General features: G+C 40.7%; 1 protein-coding gene across 1 annotated transcript in view; it reads left to right on the forward strand.

Annotated features, from left to right (window-relative positions):
- Window positions 1-19,028, forward strand: part of LOC101850122 (ATP-dependent RNA helicase DDX55) — a 37,039-nt gene extending 18,011 nt beyond the window's left edge. The window contains 13 exon segments of the mRNA XM_005110362.3: window positions 1,438-1,575; window positions 2,780-2,934; window positions 3,492-3,585; window positions 4,248-4,303; window positions 4,973-5,162; window positions 6,213-6,345; window positions 6,510-6,579; window positions 7,969-8,061; window positions 8,453-8,647; window positions 9,505-9,593; window positions 11,093-11,304; window positions 14,054-14,218; window positions 18,922-19,028. Coding sequence (XP_005110419.1) covers window positions 1,438-1,575; window positions 2,780-2,934; window positions 3,492-3,585; window positions 4,248-4,303; window positions 4,973-5,162; window positions 6,213-6,345; window positions 6,510-6,579; window positions 7,969-8,061; window positions 8,453-8,647; window positions 9,505-9,593; window positions 11,093-11,304; window positions 14,054-14,218; window positions 18,922-18,972 — 1,641 coding nt within the window. The 3' untranslated portion in view covers window positions 18,973-19,028.
- Window positions 19,029-19,091: the final 63 nt, after the last annotated feature.

The following is a 19,091-nucleotide window of genomic DNA, read 5'->3' on the forward strand; positions in this document are numbered from 1 at the left end:
CATCTACTTCAATCGCAAATATCTTGACCTCTTTTCAATATACAGTCAAACCTGCCCTGACGGCCACCTGCACAAACGGCCATTTTCCAATTCCCCCCCTTGCGTTTTTTCTATATAATTTAAGTGTGTAAAACGGGCACCTGTCCAACGCGGCCGTGGCCACCATATTTTAACACACAACCCCTATCACACTAAGCAATAATACCTGTCTTAGACGGCCACCTTTGTGACTCCATTACGTTTTGTCATAAATTGTGCATTGGTCCCTGGCGTTGTGGGAGAGCCGTCATAATTCAATCACCTGTCGTCGTTGTTGTTAGGTAGTCCCTCCAACCGATCATATGTTGCATAGGCCCCTCCCACTGTTGACCAATAGCTACTAATTTTCAGCTGTTGGTGAGGTAAGCGTGTGATCCCTCATAACCCATAAGCCCAGCCCAGAACTCTTACACTAATCGTAAGTGAGATGAGTGGGCACTGTTTACCCAGTCTGTAACAAAGGACGTCAACATGAACTTGTGACAGAAGCGTCGCTCGTTCTCCAAGTGGTGGCGACCCATTTGTTTGTTTTAACATGGCACTCGGTCTTCCTCGTGGGATACATTTCGTTTTATTATCACCCTTGTGCAAAATCAGCAAGAAATAAAAATTACAAACAAAATACAAATCACCACCAACAACAGCAACAACTAAAACAACAACAATGCAGCTACTTTCGATTGGGACCTCAGATGGGAATGATTTGTTTTCTTCATCTTGATCAGTCCTGCCTAAGACGGCCACCTGTCTTAGTCTTACACAGGTTTGACTGTAGATGGATATTTTTTCATGAAAAGCAAAATAAATGAACAAGCTTTAAGGTGATACCAATAAGGCCACATACCAAAATCTGGCAGGCGCCTGATTCCACTGCATCATGACACACATTCATTGTTTCTGGTTGAACGACATGACATGCTCATTTTTGAAAATAATCTCACTAATGTTGATCAGCTTAAAAATTTTACAAGGTTTTTAAGGCTTTCAGCTTTAGTGATTAAATTCTCCTAATTTGCATTATTTATTCACTTGTAATTTTTTTTTTGAATGTTTGTTAACACTTTGCAGTCACACAGCCAGCAGTACAAAATGCCCCATCTGGTCACCCAGCCAGGGGAGTGACCGCAACAGACTTCTCGGGCCTGGTGCGGGACCGGAACGGATAATTTTCACTGACGCATTATTGCGCCAAGTGACCTCAAAGTGCTACAGCAGACCTCAAATTTGAAAATAAAACAGTAACCAATATAATGGTAGAGAGTATTTGTGTTCTAACAGAATAGATATCAAAGTTATTCCCTCAGTCTATGAACAGTTAATATAAATGCACTGTTTGCCTATCTAGCATCTTTTACACTTTTGGCCTCTCTCATTTTTTTCTTCACAACTTCATTTCAGGCTGCCTGCATCCCTCAGTTTGTACGCAACAAGGATGTGGCAGTGGAGGCCGTCACTGGCAGTGGCAAGACTTTAGCTTTTGTGGTCCCCATGATGCAGATGCTGTGCAAGAGAGAGATACCTTTGAAGAAACATGAGGCAAGAAGAGATCTGTTGTGTGTGCATGCTTTAAACTGTCTCTCACCATTCCTGTTTTCTCTCTGTTTGGCTTAAGGGGACTGCCTTATAACCTCAGGGATCAACCGTTGTATGGCTTGCTGACATGTAAGAAAGTGGGTAATTTTATACATAAGATTCAAATCATTTTAGTTCTATAAAGCATTAACCTCACAAATAAAGCTGGGATGGGTTGTCTTCTATAGATGATTTAATAGCAAATGTTTTGAAAAACTCAACTACATTTAGGAAAAAGTAGGACTGGTTTGGCTCATACTATGTATTCTTTAATATATTTTTACTTGTCCTAAGTGCTAATAAGTTGAGGAAAGGGGGAGGGGATTGTGATCTGTAGAATTCTATCACATTCTGGGAACATTTGAAACCCATTCTGATCAGACAGCTGAGCAAATATTGTGTTTGTTTGTTTGTTTTGTAAAGTGTTTTACGGCGCTCGCAACTGCATAAGGTCATATGAGCGCGCGGGACACACCTAATATTTTCAGTTGGTAGGAAATTTTTTAATTTTGCCCGGGTGGCGGCCGAAGCCTACTCTTATCGATTTTAGACCTCCAAGGGATCTTTAACGTGCGCAACTTGCACACGGGCCCTCCGAGATTTTTCGCCCTTGTCCGAGAAGGCTAGGTGTAGATCTTTCCTACCAGAAGATCAGGGGTGTGGCAGAAAGACAGCAGTAAGGAGGGGCCAAGGAGTAGCAGTAGAAAGGCTGCAGAAAGAGTCAGGAGCCCAGAGGAGGGGGCAAAGGAGGTGAGGGGGTGGGGGCAGAAAGTGGAAATGAAAGCAGACAACAGAACATTGCTAGAGAGCAGGAAAGGAGGTGAAAGGAGACAATTTTAGAGAAGAAAATTTTTTGGTCGCTACCCGGATTCGAACCCGGGACCTTTGAATGAGAGGCCAACACCTTAACCTCTAGGCCACGAGAGCCCCCTAAATATTGTGTGGGTAGTTTGCAGGTGGTCTGGTGTGGTATGCTCCTTCTTTCTTGTGAAACATTGATCGTCCTTATCTCTGTGCTTTTTCTTTCTTGTGCTTGTTACTCTCTTGTAACAACTCTAACCTTCAGCACTTATTTGACCTTATTGTGCAGCAAGTGCCGTTAAACTCTTACTAAAACAAAAAAGCAGTAACTCAACAATTTAAAACTTTCTTTTCTTGTGGTTTCAAGGTCGGAGCCATTGTCCTCACGCCAACTCGAGAGTTGGCCTTCCAGATCATGGAGGTCGTGTCACACTTCATCAAGTTTTTACCACAGTTTACTTCAAACCTGTTGATTGGAGGAGTTAATCCGCAGGCTGACTTGGACAGGTTAACGACCAGTGGGTGAGCACTACTGATTGTTTGTGCATTTCTGTATGGTTTGTGCTTGTTTAGGGTTTTTTAAAATCTTATTTATAATCAAACTATATTTCTATTGCAAAAATGGTTTATTTCTGCTCAGTTATGGTGTTTATTTCATGCCATTAGGGTTACATAAAGATGAAGTTATATCGAGAAGTTTGTGATGCTGTTGGCCATATTTTACCAAGCTAGAAATGGCTGACATTATATATCAGCCAATGTGGGTGTTTGGCAGGTGCTCTGGTGTGGCTTTCTTCTCCTTTCCTATCCAACATCTATTGTCTTTATCTTTCCTCCTTTTTTGTGTTGGTTACTCTCTTATAACACCTCTAATCTTTGGCACTTACACTTACATGACCGTACTGTGTTGCAAGTGCCGTAAAACTCTTACTTAAACTAAACTAAAACCATCAGATTCCAACTGGAGTGTGAGTGACTAGTCGAGTATAGTAGAAGAATAAGCTGTCCATAATGGGGGGTTATATGCGGTAGTGAAAATTGCAGTTTAGTTTGTTTATTTGCTTATTCTTTCTTTCCAGTGGTCACATCCTGATTGCAACTCCTGGGCGATTGGAGGACCTATTTCAACGGAAGGAGTCAGGGTTCAGCCTACCTGCAAGTGTAAAAGCCCTGGTCTGTAAATTCTGCTGCTATTTTTTCCCCCACTTTCTCTTATTTTACTCCCTGTCTTAATAGTTTGAATGGAAGTGGTTTAGTGCTTGCAAAGAATAACTGTATCTAACCTAATACATGTGTGTTTGCTTTTTGGTACAACGTGGTATTTTTATACTTTGTATTACTGAAGCTGATGAAGCTACATTATTAGTTTTATCATTTGGAAGTATTTTTAGTACCTGGTTTGCATTATTTTCTGTTTCTTACTGCCAAAATTGTTCATTATGAATAATTAGCCTTTTAAAAAATCAATGTGTCATCTCTTTAACTTTGTTACATGAATGTTCTAGTCTTATGGATTTTAAGGCGTAGTTACCTGAAAGAGCTAATATTCTATAAATGAGGAATCTTGCTCTTGCAATAAATTGTGCATACACAGAGAAACTTCAGAGAGGGAAATGAAGTTGTGGTTTTTTTCTGCTTTGATTTTTTTTAAATAGAAAAATTACTGCTGAAATATTGTGATTATTTTTTGTGGGAAGATGAGAAATTATAGACAGAGCGCTTTTAAAAAAATATTCCCTTTGTAAAAATTGGAATGGCTGACTTATAATATTATGAATACAACTGCCTCAAAAAAGCTTTTCCCTTTATTGTTATTCTTTATTTCTTTCAAACAGGAAGTTCTTGTCTTAGATGAGGCAGACAGACTTCTGGATATGGGATTTGAAACAAGGTATGAAACAATGAGGTCTTGCGAAGTTTTCTCATTGTCAGCACTGCGAAAGCTAAATTTTTTGTACCATTTAAAAGAGTAATCGTCTTTCCCGTTTGTTGAAGATGCTGTGGCATAGACGTTAAAATCTCATTTATTATCATTTGTTCTTTCTGATGGAATACTCACATCACTTCACAGTAGCTGACCATTCCTTATTTGACCATCTCAGTCTCCATCTCCATTGATTGACCTGTTTTAGATTCTCAAGGCGTGTTTACAAAAAACAGCCATAACTTTGACAAATTATATTTAGCACAATGGATGTTTGACCACCCCTCAAACTACTGTAATTGGAAAAAAATGTAACCATGAAATATGTTTTGATGTAGAGTGTGCATAGAAAGAATTATCAGATGTAGAAATGGGAACAAATGGAGTGACGATGCTGAGATAAAGGGTTCTTCTGGTTCACCACTTAAAATGCTGATCCAGAGGGAAGGAGCTAAAGATGCTGACAAGTGATTATATACTTCCTTTTTCCTTTTCTTTTTTTTTTTTCAGTTGTATTTTTCAGTCTTAAAGAAAAATTCTATCACTGCTCTCCTCCCTCCCTCCCCCCCCCCCCCTCTAAATGTTTGTTGTTTTTTTAATGTATGCTTGACAATTTGTTTCCCCTTGCATTCTCAGCATCAACACTATCCTGAGCTACCTGCCGAAGCAGCGACGGACAGGGCTGTTTTCAGCCACACAGACAGATGAAGTAGCCAAGCTGATTCGGGCAGGTCTACGCAACCCTATGCAAATCACGGTCAAAGAGAAGCAGAATCGCATGGGTCTCAGCCAGAGGACTCCCACTACTTTGAAGAATTATTACATGGTACGGTTTCCAGTGGGGGGAGGGGGGGGGGGGGGGGGGGCAGGGATATTATTTATGGTGGTAGTCACCATAAGTGATACTTTTAGTACGTGCTTTATGAGTGATCTGGCAAGACATAAATGTGGGTGGATGACGCTTGATAACAAATGGAAAAATGATGTTCAGAGCTTTGAGGTTATTACGTCTCTGAATTTGACATTTTGGGCTCTTGTGGGTTTTTTTTTCATGAACAAAGTCAATGAATGGTGGAGCTGGGTTTCCTGTTCTTCCTGGAATACTTTTCAACTCAGCTGGGAGTTTTGACTTGAGATATACAGGCCTGTCTTTGAAATGACACGCACAGTTGCCTAGTATGGCCTTGTACTTTGTTTTTAGGACTGGACTTTCCACTTTTACCTTTATTTCCGCTGCATGACACCCTAAGGGCTTAGCTGTCTGTCGAGTACTATAAAATCTGATCAGATCACATCAATCAGATTACGCTTTATATTGTCCATATTTCATCGGAAATCAAGTGTGATCCATCTCCCAATAGCTTTTTCATCATTAGTCTGATGCTATCCTCAAGCCTTGCCTTCACAAACATGAAGTCGATAGGGGTACTTTGGCATGAGAGGCAAGGAATTGGCATGAGTGGTTGGTGGTTGGAGGGCGCCACTGGTAAATCCTATTTTATTTTATTTTCCTACCTTTTGTATCCATCTGTCTGTCTGTCTCACTTTTCCCTGACATGGATGACCACCATCATGTCTATGTGCTTTTTAATATTCAATCTAAACGATGAGGAGTTTTCCTAGAGATAATCCCACCCCTGAATATTTTGAGTGATTTATTGACTAAGTGTCCGAGTATGCTAGCTCAGTAAAGATTGCGGGTGGCTGGAGGGCACTACTGGTATATCCTACTTCTTTTCTTTCCCTCTATTGTTTCTGTCTATCTGTCTTGCTTCTTCCCTGCGCTATATGACCTTTCTTGTGTGGATGTGCCTCTTTTTACTCAAAGGAAAAAAAAACAAGTAAAGATTTAAGTGTGTCTTTTTTTTTTTCCCAGTATGTGGAGGCAGACGAGAAGTTCAACCAGCTCGTACATTTCTTGCAGCAACACAAGCAGGAGAAGGTGATGGTGTTCTTCAGCACCTGTGCCTGTGTGGACTACTTCTCCAAATGTGTCCAGCAGTAGGTTCACTGATCTGAACTGTTTAAACAATCGTCAGAGGGGGGAAAGTTGTCTGTGTACTTCTTTTTGTGTGTACCCACGGCAATCATAAATAAGCTTGATGGTTGTGAAACAAATTGTGTCCTTTTTCTTTTGCCAGGCAAAATGTCTGTGCCCACTTTGAATGAAATTGATCTCTAAAAATAATGTGGTTACACACCCCCCTAAACAAGACATTTTCTGCATTTAGACAAATGAAGAGGTAATTCCCCCCCCCCCCCCCGATCATCTGTCTTTCCCCTTTATGTGTATAGTGGTAGCCTCTTTTGTAACTATTGCTGTGGGTGGTTGGCAGATGCTCTGGTGTGGTTTGCACCTTCTTTCCTATATAAAACGTCAAACATTGAAAGATGGTAAGTGGGTGGTTGGTGGTTGCTCTGATGTGGTTTGCTCCTTCTTTCCTATCAAACATATGTTCTTATCTCCCCTTCTTCTATTTTGTGTTTGTTACTCCCTTGTAACACCTCTAATCTTCAGCACTTATATGACCTTATTGTGTTGCAAGTGCCATAAAGCTTACTAAAACGAATGAAAGGAAGTAATGTTTGTCACATGTAATGACTAGAGAGGTTATATCTCAATCATGAAATAAATCAAAAGAAATTTTCTGGATAAAAGAAATGATTAAAAAGATCTAATTTTCCCACAGGTTGTATATTTCTATTTGTTAATTAAGTCAAAAGTTTTAAAGGAGGTTCTTGGTTTGTTGTTGTCTGTTCGTCATTCGCCCCCAACGTATTTTTTGCTATATTCCTGAAGTTCTTTTGTGAAATATATTTACTTGTGGTTTTCTTGCTGTTATTTTCAAGGTAGTCAATTCTGTTATAATTGATGTGATTGCATTATCTTGCATACTCATCTTGTCCTGCTGATGTGCACATGAGATTTCTAAGCTGTAACAAAAAATTGTCATAGCTTCTGAAGAAAAATTACAAATAAACTTTCATTTTTAACTGGAAAGAAGGTGTTTGCCTCATGTGCCAATATATACTATCTGGTTCGAGCGCCAGTCCATGTTGGCGTATCACTGGACCGCTTTGATTTTTTGGGGGGGCTTTCCTCTCTTTGCTGTGTCAGATGAATTTTAAAAAACGGAAGTCTGATGTGCACTTAAGGTCCCTTATAGAGGTCCTAGTAGTTATCTTACCTTTCATGTATTTGAAATAATCTAGAGCAGTGCTTGCCAACCCAGGTGATATCGCACACTGGCGGGTAATTCTGTAATTTTTGTGAGTGGTGAGGATCATTCTGGTACTTATATATCAATAAGTAGTATTAAATGCCCCGCTTAAAAATACATGCAGGTAGGCAGTGCGAAAATATTTGCCTCTTAAAAGTGGCAGTAGTGAGTGCTGACTATAATAAGGTCAGCAAGCACTGGTCTAGTCTTTCTGTCATTTTGGCTGTTCCTGTGGATGGGTGCTCTGGTGTGGTTTGCTCCTTTTTCCTGCAAAAAAATCTTTCATCCTTATAATTCCTCCTTTTTTGTGTTTGTTCCTCTCTTGCATCACCTCAAATCTTCGGCACTGTATGATGTATGACCTACTTGTGTTGCAAGTGCTGTAAAACTTTTACTAAAACAATGTTCCAGTGGGGTTCTCATGTGCACTGATGTAATGGCTCGAGGGGTGGACATTCCAGATGTGAACTGGGTGATGCAGTACGATCCTCCCAGCTCCGCAAGGTGAGTTTGTTCATTTAATTATAGTAACCTTATCGCCTGCATCAATTGGGTACTCTTCCTAGATCTTGCAGTTTGTCTTTATCATCATATTTTGAGTTTGGAAAACATTGCCAGTTTATGTCAGAAATTAATGAAGCCTCACAGACAGTAGCTTCGTGTAAGTTTTATTTTAAGTTTTTAATACATATTCTTAAAATTTAAAATGTAGTGTTCAAGTGAATATTTCGTACCCCACACAGAGAAATGAAAAGTGTCATCCTGATAATTCCACTTGATGTAGGAAGTCCTTGTGAAACTTTCTATCTCAAAAGTGAAATAGTGAGTAGAAACAGCTAAATGCAGGGATTCTCCTGATTCTTTGTACTGACTGACTCTCCTCTCTTGTGTTCAGTGCATTTGTACACCGGTGTGGTAGGACTGCCCGCATTGGTAACCAAGGCAACGCACTGGTGATGCTCCTGCCCACTGAGGATGCTTATGTCAAGTTCATCGAAATTAACCAGAAAGTACCTCTCACGGAGATGCCTAAACAGACAGATGTGCAGGAAATGTCCACAAGAATACAGACAATTGCAGTGAATGACAGGTACATAGTGTGATGCTTGCTTTGTGAATACCTTGTACAGTTTTAAGACAACCAGAAATGTCATAGATTGTTCAACTGTAATATCCAAACAGATTTGTTGTTATCAATCCAGACCCAAACAGCTTATAATTTATACCCCTTTCTACAGTAAAAATTCTAGGTGGCAAAATGATATTTGCACAAGTCCTCGTACAGTGTGTTTGTGAAATGCTCACTTGAGCTGCCTGTGGCTACAAAATACATTTGTATTAACACTTGTGGTACTATGACTTTGGGGGGGAAAGTATGTAAAACACTGTTGTGGTATGTTTAGAGAATTGATGCTTTGCTTGTTTTTTGTGCTAGCATATCTGGTACTAGTGCCAGTGCATGGGGAATGTCAGTTGATTTTTTAAACATTTTTAGGGGACATTTTTTCTTTATAGCTCTTTCCCATTTGTCTATCTGCTTAAATTAAATTCTTTCTCATTTATTAATTTGCCAATAAGCACTGATCTTTGCATGGCACTCTTGTAGACCAGTATCTTGTCTTGGATGAAGGTAAATATTATATTATAATATTGTCCTTCATCTAGTTATGGCAGAATCATTTCCCTTAAAATTAGGCAATCAGTGGTATTTGACACAGGACTGCATTAAAACCCGCAATACTGCTAACTTCGAGCTCGTCCCTGGGTTGGCGGTATAATGGGGTTTGTCTGTTGTCAAAACTTTCCCTAGAGGGTGGCAATTTCCACGTAATGGCCCAATGCAACTCAACCTCAAATCATGATTATTTCTTTTGTATTACATTTTCTTTTTGATACATTTTGATGAGCTCTATTTGTACGATTTTGTTTATCATTTTCTTCTTACAGAGCAGTTTATGAGAAAGGCTTGAGAGCGTTTGTGTCCTTTATCCAAGCTTACGCCAAACATGAATGCAGTTTGATTCTCAGAGTGAAAGGTTTGTTCACTTATTTTCGTTCAAGCCAGTTGAATGTTGTACTGCTAGACACAAAATTGGACTGGGGGGAGATTCTCAAAACACAGTCTGTTTTGTTTTAGTTAGTGTTTTACGGTGCTCGTAACTGCTTAAAGTCATATGAGCGAGCGGAACACATTAAACATTTTCAATTTGGCAGGAATTTTGAATTTTGCTCGGGTGGCGGCCAAAGTCTACCCTTATTAGTCTTAATCGATTTTAGAACCACCAAGGGATCTTTAGCATGCGCAACTTGAACACGGGACCTCCAAAATTTTTGCCCTCACTCCTGAAGGCGAGGTGTTAGATCTTAACTACCCTAAGATCAGGGGTGTGGCTGAAAGGCAGCAGTAAGGAACCTGGAGTAGCAGTGGGAAGAGTCAGGAATACAGAGGAGGGGAGGCAAAAAGTGGAGGTGAAAGCAGATGACGGAACAGGATTAGAGATTAGGTAGGGTTGGTGAAAGGAGAAAGTTTTAGAGAAGAAGAAAATTTTGCCTTCATATCAGATTTCGAACCAGGGACCCATTGAAGGAGAGGCGAGACCTTGAGACCCCCCCCCCCCCCCCCCCTTAACACAGTGTGAGACCATATCAGGAAGCTCAGGTTGTAAAAGATGTGGAAGTTAAATTTGCAAGCTTTGATCATTGCAGAATCATTGTGTATGATACACAAAAGTAGAAGGATGGGTGGTTGGCAGGTGCTCTGGTGTGGTTATCTCTTCCTTTCCTATCGAACTTCTATCGTCCTTATGTCTCCTCCCTCTTTAATTGTGTTTGGCGTTTTCTTGTAACACCTCTAATCTCGGGCACTTAATATAACCTAATTTTGTTGCAAGTGCTATAAAACTCTTACTAAAACAAAAGAAGATGCTTTCGTGCAAAGTTTTTCCACTTTTGATGCTAATAGTATTTTCTGTGCCTTGATTTTATAAATCTGAGCCTCATACAAACACCCCTGTAACCTTGCATGTATATGCACACATGCGCGCGCGCGCGCGCGCACACACACACAGTGTTTTTGGCATTGTGAAGAAATCAATAGCTAGTCAAGATCATGAAATTTAAGAATTGACATTTTTCCAGTGGTTGGGTAATTTTTATTGAATTTGTATTAGCTTAACACCTATTATTATGTACAATTTAAAAACTCATCTCAGTGTGAATCTTGCTGGAAAACGTTGATCAAAGGCCTAAAAAATGCAAATTTGTGCTGTTTCCAAGGACACTCAAGCTTTTGAAGTCACCAAACTTTGATGGCCATTTTCCCGCCTTCTTCACCTCTGACGCCAGGCGACCACCTTTTCCTTCACTCGCAAATATCTTGACTTTTATTTAAGATAGATGGATGTTTTTTCATCAAAAGCAAGACAAAGGAACAAACGATAAGATGAGGCTAATGACTCCATCTGCCCAAAAACTAACAAGTGCCTGATTCCTGATATTTATTTATTGGTCTCTCTTTCCCTCCACTTCTACATAGATCTAGATTTTGGTCGTTTAGCCCAAGGCTTTGGATTGCTTCATGTGCCAAAGATGCCTGAACTGAAGGGGAAGACATTGACAGCCTTCCAGCCCATTGAGGTGGACACGTCGACCATACCGTTCAAGGATAAGTCTCGGGAGAAAATTAGGCTGGAGAAAGCTGCGTCTGAGCCTGTGGTCAAGAAGGCCAAATTGACACGACCACCAAGTGTGAGTTGACATTTGTTGTTTGGTTGTTTTTTTATGCCAAAATAGTTGTGTTTATTAGATTTGTGATTGTAGATTTTATACCGACTTTTGGTAGATGGAATGCATCTCAACTGCTCAGTGTAAGACTCCGTCATATGACACTTTTCGAAATGGCGCATAAAGCTGGCCCCGCGAAAAATTGCATTTTGAAATTTAAAAATTGCAAGGTAAATTGTCTAAAAATTGCAAAAAAATTGCTACCTTCCCATCCCTGGCACATTAATACGGGCTTAACATTTTTAGTTTAAAAAACATGACAATTTAGGTACCGGTAGCATAAAAGCGGAACAGCCTTTTAAAAAATCATGACCCACGATACAAATTTTATTAACAACATTTACTAGTAATAACACATGAGTACGTTAACAATAAAGTTATCGACCAAATATAATACCGTGTGACACAAAATAACGGAATCCTTGGTTTTCGTAATAACATTTAAATGAAGGCATAAAATTTGACCAAATATAGTACCACAGGTATTTGGTTCCTGTAAAGATCTAGAAGTGTAGTATGAGGTTTAGTCTATAACAACAACAAAAATTGATGTGGGATTTTTGAAACTACCTCTAAATGCAAAATTAACTTATGCACCAATCAATTCAGATCCTGTTCTATTTTTCTCTTGAAACTTTCGATACACCGGTAATCTGTATTTAGATCTATTTCAGGTATTTTCTTTTTTATAACCAGTATGGTATTGTTTTAACAAAGTCAAATCGTAAAATACAGCACATTTTTTTTTTCCATTTATAAACAATAGTAATATTAATGTAGATCATTTCTATAGCGCCAACTCCCGTGTGAACGCAACTTAAGGCATTGTACCAAACGGAGTGTCTGCGTACACGGTAACCGGCAACCGGGCATGTAATCTCAGTGTCACGTACACGGTAACCGGGCAGTTCAGAACTCCAAGTTCAGTGTTTGTCATCCAGTGTTGCCTTCAACCTCAGCCCTTTCCCGACTGTACCTTTTTAAAAAAAAAAAACAATAATCCTTCAATTCCGGAGCCCTGTACTTCACAGCGCACAGACTTTGAATGGACTTTGATGACCCCAACCGGTACTCACAATGTGATGCGAAAGCACAGGTTCACTGACTGGTCACGATAACGAGCCCGACAAGTCGCTTGTACATGTATGACTTTCTTTTTTATTTTCAACAAGTGACAGCACAGGACGAATATTGATTTATTTTCATTCCGTTTACCGTGTTCGTAGATACTGAGACTAGGTGCCCGATTACCGTGTACGTAGACACATGCATCATGTACGATTATGAACAATATTCACGCGCGCGCGCTTAAACACACACAAACACACACACACACACACACACACACTCACGTACACCTTACACGCACACACACATGCACACCACACACTCACGCTCACACCTACTTTCTTTTCACAAGCGCACGTTTACACACATTACATCTATGTCTCAGTTTGTGTTGAACATAATGTATTCGGGCCTGAAGTTCTGGTTATAGCTTTTAGAGTACGCCAGTAGGCTAGAGCTGGGCCGAAACCATGATTTACGTAGGCCTATCGGTTCTGTACTCGCACCATTTCGAATTAACAATTCTGTTAAAATTAAAGCGTTGATGCATTTTTGCCTAAAATTGCAAAAAATTGCGAGTTTATTGTGGAACTTGAAGAAAAGCGCGCGCCTGCAAGACCGCTATTTCCTGGGGGGCCAGATAAAAGAAGGGGCTCTCAACTCATGGTTGAGAGGTTATGATGTTCGCCTCTCATTCAGTACGTCCTGGGTTTGAATCCGAACAGCGACAGAAAATATTTTTCTCTAATAAAATTTTCTCCTTTCACCTCCTTTCTTTCCCCCTAAAATGTTCTGTCGTCTGCTTTCTTCTCCACTTTCTGCCCCCCCCCCCCCCACCAACTCTTTCTGCTGCCTTTCTACTGAAATTGATAATCCTTGGCTTATTCCTACTGCCACACCCCCAATCTTATGGTAGGTAAGATCTAACACCTAGCCTTCTCGGATAAGGGGGGAAAATTTTAAAGGTCCCATGTGCAAGTTACACACATAATAGATCCCTCGGTGGTCCAAAATCAATAATTATTAAAGTAGACTTCGACTGCCACCCAATTAAAAATTAATTCCTATCAAACTGAAAATGTTTAATCTGTCCCCGCGGAAATTTGAAAATTGCAACCCCAAAATACCCAAATTTGTCCAAAATATTGCCAAATTTGCCAAGAAAATTGCATTCAGAGTCCTTACAGACAATTGCTGCTTACTACTATAGTCATGTTCTACTGGAACTTTTGCAGCCCATTGAGTTATTTCCTCAATATCAAGAGACACCAACAGTGGCGTCGGTAGCATCGGTAGCCTAGTGGTTAGGCTACCGGACTCGTAATCGTGAAATTGCGAGTTCGGGGGTTCGAGCCTCAGCTCGGTCCGATGTTGTGTTCTTGGGAAAGGCACTTTACACAAACTTCCCACTTGGCTCGGTCCTATCGGAGACGGACGTTAAACTAGGAGGTCCCGCCCCTTAAATAACCTAATAGTGTTGATAGGGGCGTTAAACCTATACCATTTCACCATTTTTTTTTCAAGAGACACCAAAAAGGACAGATAAAATTTTTGCTTCCTTTTTTCTTCTGTTTCATGTTTTTCACTCCTCAGAGTCATGATTTCCTGTCAGGTGACATAATATTTTTTTTATTTTACTCTACAGTCAGAAGCATGGTCCAAACATAAGGAGAAAAAGGAGAAACGAAGAAAGAAAAAGGAAGACAGGAAGACAAAGTCCTTGAAACGGAAGGCACGGGATTCTCCGGAGGAAGAAGAAGAGGATTTCGAAGACGATATTCGCCTGATCAAAAAACTGAAGAAAGGAAAGGTAAGCTGAACTTAATTGAGTAAGAGCAACCTCTTCTGTGCTGCTGTTATACATTTTTTCTGGCCACTTATTGTTGACATTTCTTAAACTCAGAGCCAGGCTGCCTTGATCATGCTTGTTAAGGGGGAGGGGTAGGCCTTACTTTATAACCTATCTCGGTAACTATGAAAGTTCAGGTAAAGCCTTTTGGCAAGGAGGTTTAACAGGAAAACATCTCTAAAAAGCAACGTTACTTTTTTTTTTTTTATCCTCCGTTACCATGGTAACGGCGGCCATATTGAAAATAAACAACTTTTATAAATCTTGAAAGGCTTTTTTATTTACTGACTGAATTTATTCAAATTTGGTACATTGATCGATATACTCAAAACAAAATATTATACAACAGGGCTCTTGGATATCTTGTATAGGAAAAAAGTTATAGATGGACAACTGACCTACCCCTTCACACCTCTGAATTTCAGTACATAATCGCCAATAACTCAAGTATAAATGTACCTATTACATTTTCCTGTTGTATTAAGTTTGATTATGATGTGAACAACAAACCCTGAAAATATCAGAGAAATCGATCAGAAAATAAAAAAGTAGATGAGAAAAAGGTATCAAAGAGTAAAGTTTTGAGAAAAACGACATTTTGTTTCAAAATAGACCCCAACAAAATTACTGGGCGGAAAATCTGAAAGACGATGATTGTAACATGCACAACAAGCATTTATGTTCTTGTGAATCACAGTTTCATTACAATCCAGTCAAAAATATGCTAATATGAAAGTAAATTGTGAGCATGGGGTACTGACTGTTCAAAACCAAAAAACGAAGAAAACTGTGATAGTGTCCGTTAGAGTACACTTCAAACCATCCCAGGCCCATATACCACACCAGCCTGCTCTATTGCCTTCGCTCGCATCACCTTCCTCCTCTTCGCAGCGGCCTTCTGTACATCCTGGCTTTTGTACAAACGCTTGGTGGTGCGGGCAGAGTTCAGGCGCTTAGTGTTTATCCCAGAAGGTACACCAAGTAAATCCTTCAACTCGGTTGTATATCCTAGGCCAAAGTTGAACTCGGCAGCAGCAGTGATGACAGCTACTTCGACCCGTTGATTACTGCGGAACTGACATTTGCTGCATTTGGCCCAGACCGAGTGGTGAAAACTTTAGTTTGCATTCTGGGTCGCCTTGCGTTCACACCGAAGAAGTAGACTATCGGCGGTGAGCCTTTCGTAGAGGGGACGGAGGTGCTCATGCAGCAGTTCAGAGTTTAGGGGCGTGTGCAGTGGGTTGGCTTCGGATGGCCCTCCAATAGTAGATGGACAGCTTGCGAATAGTGTTGGCTGTTAGCCTGCCATGGACTCTTCCACCTAACGTGACGCCTTTCTTGCTGCAGTCGCTGACGAGGTTCCGTAACGCAGTGCCCAGCTGCTTCCCCACATGATTTAGGCACTCCTCCTTCACAACCTGGACTCCAGGACCGTACGGCTTCACCTCTGTCACCTTGTTGAAGGCTTTGGAGTCTCCATCACCAACAAACGTGGTGTACTGCAGGCCGAACTTTTCCACTAGACGACTCCACAACCCAACTGCAGCCTCCACCTCCATCATCCCCGACGATCCACTATAGTTTATGTTGCAGCCACTAGCTTTGTGCTCCGTCAGCCATGCATCGTAAGCCAGGGGAGTGTTCATCTTCTTCCACTGACCAGTGGTAGCACAAGTCCTGGCAATGAAGGCTCAGGACATGGCTGTCGAGTACTAGCCCGGTCAGTATGTCGATGACGCAGCCAATACCGACGAGGGACTTGTGGCCACGCGTCAGCCAGGAGCCATCGAAGCTCACGGCGATGTCCAGCAAGCCATCCTCCGTGACGCAGCCCATGCTTTGGCAAGCCTGGTGAACAGCGTTGGCAGCCTGAAGAAATACTTTGTCCGCCAGAGACTCACTCTTTACGTACACCTGAGTGGCATACTTGTTGAAGGTCTTCGGATTAAGACTTGGGACATCCAGGTGAGCACATAATGTGTTGAACTGGTACAGCCCCAGGCCAGACATCAGAGCCGCAGCTGTGGCACTCTGATTCACCTTGAACGGTTTCCTCTTTGCCGGGGTGCCGGTGTCGAGGGAAGACGTGTACTGGGGCTTACCGACGACGTTAGAACATTCTGAGCAGAACAGGGAGAGCCGAAGAGCCAGGCCGAACTGACCCATCTGATGTAGAGACAAAGTCCCAACGATGCCACGCTGGGGACACTGAAGCTGCTGGAACAGTCCTTCAACCTGCGACAACTCCACGATGGCTCGAGACGTATCTTCAGCAGCAGCAGGCACGACATACCTACTCAGCTTCTCCTGGGAACGGAGAGGGATCAGCAGCAGAGGGTCCGGTGGAAAGACAGACCGCGGGGTCTCTGGAATATCCAGAATCGAAGACGATGCAGGCATCTCTGGGGGCACAGGGACAGAAGACGAGCACTGCAGAAAAAAAGTTACGGACAAATCAGCTTCATGCAAGTAAATTTCTGGTACTGAATATTCAAAATCTGTTGACTGAAAATGTTAAAACATTAGGCCTGTAGGCCTACATGAAAAAGTCATACAGTTGAACAAAATTGTGCCTATATAAAAGTGAATAGAGGGCCTAGGTAACCATGCATTTCAAATTCAGTAAGAAGAATCAATAGATATTTTTCATTTCTGCAACACACACACACACACACACTCACAAACCACATAGATTTAGATCCACACACGTTACTACTACTAGATAGATCTATCTAGATATATAATTCTAGTACCACAAATACTAAAGTACACACACACACGCGTGCGCACACAAACCACACACAGATCTTGATCTACACACGCTACTACTAGATCTACTATTAGATCTATCATTCTAGTACATTTATACTAAAGTACACATATAAATTGATATCACTAGGCTAGAGAATCTAGTCTACGTACCTCAGCCTCAGCTTCACAGCTCCTATCGAGTTCCAGTTCCACAGCCTTTCCACGCATCCCACGAGCTTTCTGCAGCTCCTTCGAACGACCAGTCACCTTCTTCTTCGGCATTTTCAATAATAACGCAATTCACAAATCTAGAAAAAAATCTAGAATGTCTGCTTCAAGTATACAAGTAGGCCTAAGTAAGTAACAACCTTACTAACAATATCAGAGGCGAGTGAGCACAGAAATTGTAGAGCGTTATTGACACAGTGACGCTACCATCCAGCACGTAATCTGAAAGTGACCCTTTGTTTCGAGAGACAGTGTTTCTTTGACTTGAGACTACACACCAAGTACACATGCGCACAAACAATCGACACACATGAGCCTGTACATTAAGAAAATCCTTTGTTCATTCAAAAAGACGGAAAATTCCACATGCAATGATGGGTCAAGCTTTGCGGAAGTGACCTTGTAGCTATGGTGGAGAACCAACAGAATTCGAGCATTCCTTGCCATCATTAGCATTAGCCAATCAACATTCAAGGTCATCTCAGTAGTAAATATTCAGCCCACAATCTAGGTCAATCTTGGTCAAACCTTTGTCTCGTTCTGAGCAAATAGGAAGCGGTGATGAGACTGAGACGTCATGACCCAGTTGCATATTTATTCAGACAGAGGGGAAAATAACGATTCCATCGATATACAACACTGTATGCTTATTCCGAGATAAACTATAATTATTGGTAGGTCAATTGATGAGAAATAGATCATGTTTTCTGAAAATCATACAATTTTTGCCCTACCCTAGTGTTTTGAAAGACAATTTTAGGTAGAAATACACTATTTCCAAATTCCCTCATAGCTATTTTTAGGTACGGGAGAGGTTGAAGTTTCACATGTAAAAAACCTCGATACCGTAATTTAACCCCAAAATCGTCCGTTTTAAAAGCCCCCCCTTAAGGCTGTGTGGTATGCCACCAAGCTGAAAGACTGATGTAAGCTACTCTATAATAATCTTCCCCCTCATCAAAATCAAATTTGTGCCCTCTGCAGTGCAGTCAAGGACAAGAGCCATACATTAATCCACAACCTCTGGTGCCAGTGCCTTTCTTGAAAGAAATATCATTCGGGTTGTTGTAAGTAATCTTATATTTTTAAGTCTTTTGATGAATTGGGTCATACTCCATGGAGACACAAAAATTGGTGCCATGGAAAAAAATACCCTACACCATTGGTTACTGCAATTTCGTGCAACTAGCATCTATTGGTGTTTGGAGCAAGGTTTGTCTCCCTGTTCTGCAGTTTGGAAAATTATTACAATTTTTTTTTTGTAAGTAGGTGTTAATACAATTAATTTAGACTGATTTAGATTAAGTGTCATCGACAAATTGACAGAAAATAAAATCCCATTTTTTCCTCATCTATTTGAGCTGCCAAAGAAAATCCAGTGGGCCAACAGCTTTCAATTTAAGAGGACTCCGCTGTATTGGTGATTTGTTTCTACGTTGAAAGGGCAAGCACTCCTTAATTACAAAGGCACCTACCTTCCGAAAAATTCTTTTGTCTCTTTATCTAATGAGGTAGTACAGGTTAGTAGATCTCTGTATCCACCCTCATAGTTTACTTGCCCCCACCTTCTTCCAACATTTATACATGAAAGACTCACATCTGACATTGCCTTTTTTTGTAGTTTATTTTGAATAAGTCTTGTCTAGTCTACACAAAGTGTTTGATCTCCAGTATTTTATCCACAGATTTCAAAAGATGAGTTCAACAAAGAATTTGCTGGAGATGTGTCTGATTAACTACAGAGGGCCCCAAGTCATTTCAATAAAAAGTGCATATATGTGAACAAACACTTTTAGATCAGTTGAATTATTTCTCTTTTTCATCCTGTATTTTCTGATGCTTTGTCTGTTCTTCA

The sequence above is a fragment of the Aplysia californica genome, unplaced genomic scaffold (genome assembly GCF_000002075.1).
Source record: "Aplysia californica isolate F4 #8 unplaced genomic scaffold, AplCal3.0 scaffold00880, whole genome shotgun sequence".
Lineage (NCBI taxonomy): Eukaryota > Metazoa > Mollusca > Gastropoda > Aplysiida > Aplysiidae > Aplysia > Aplysia californica.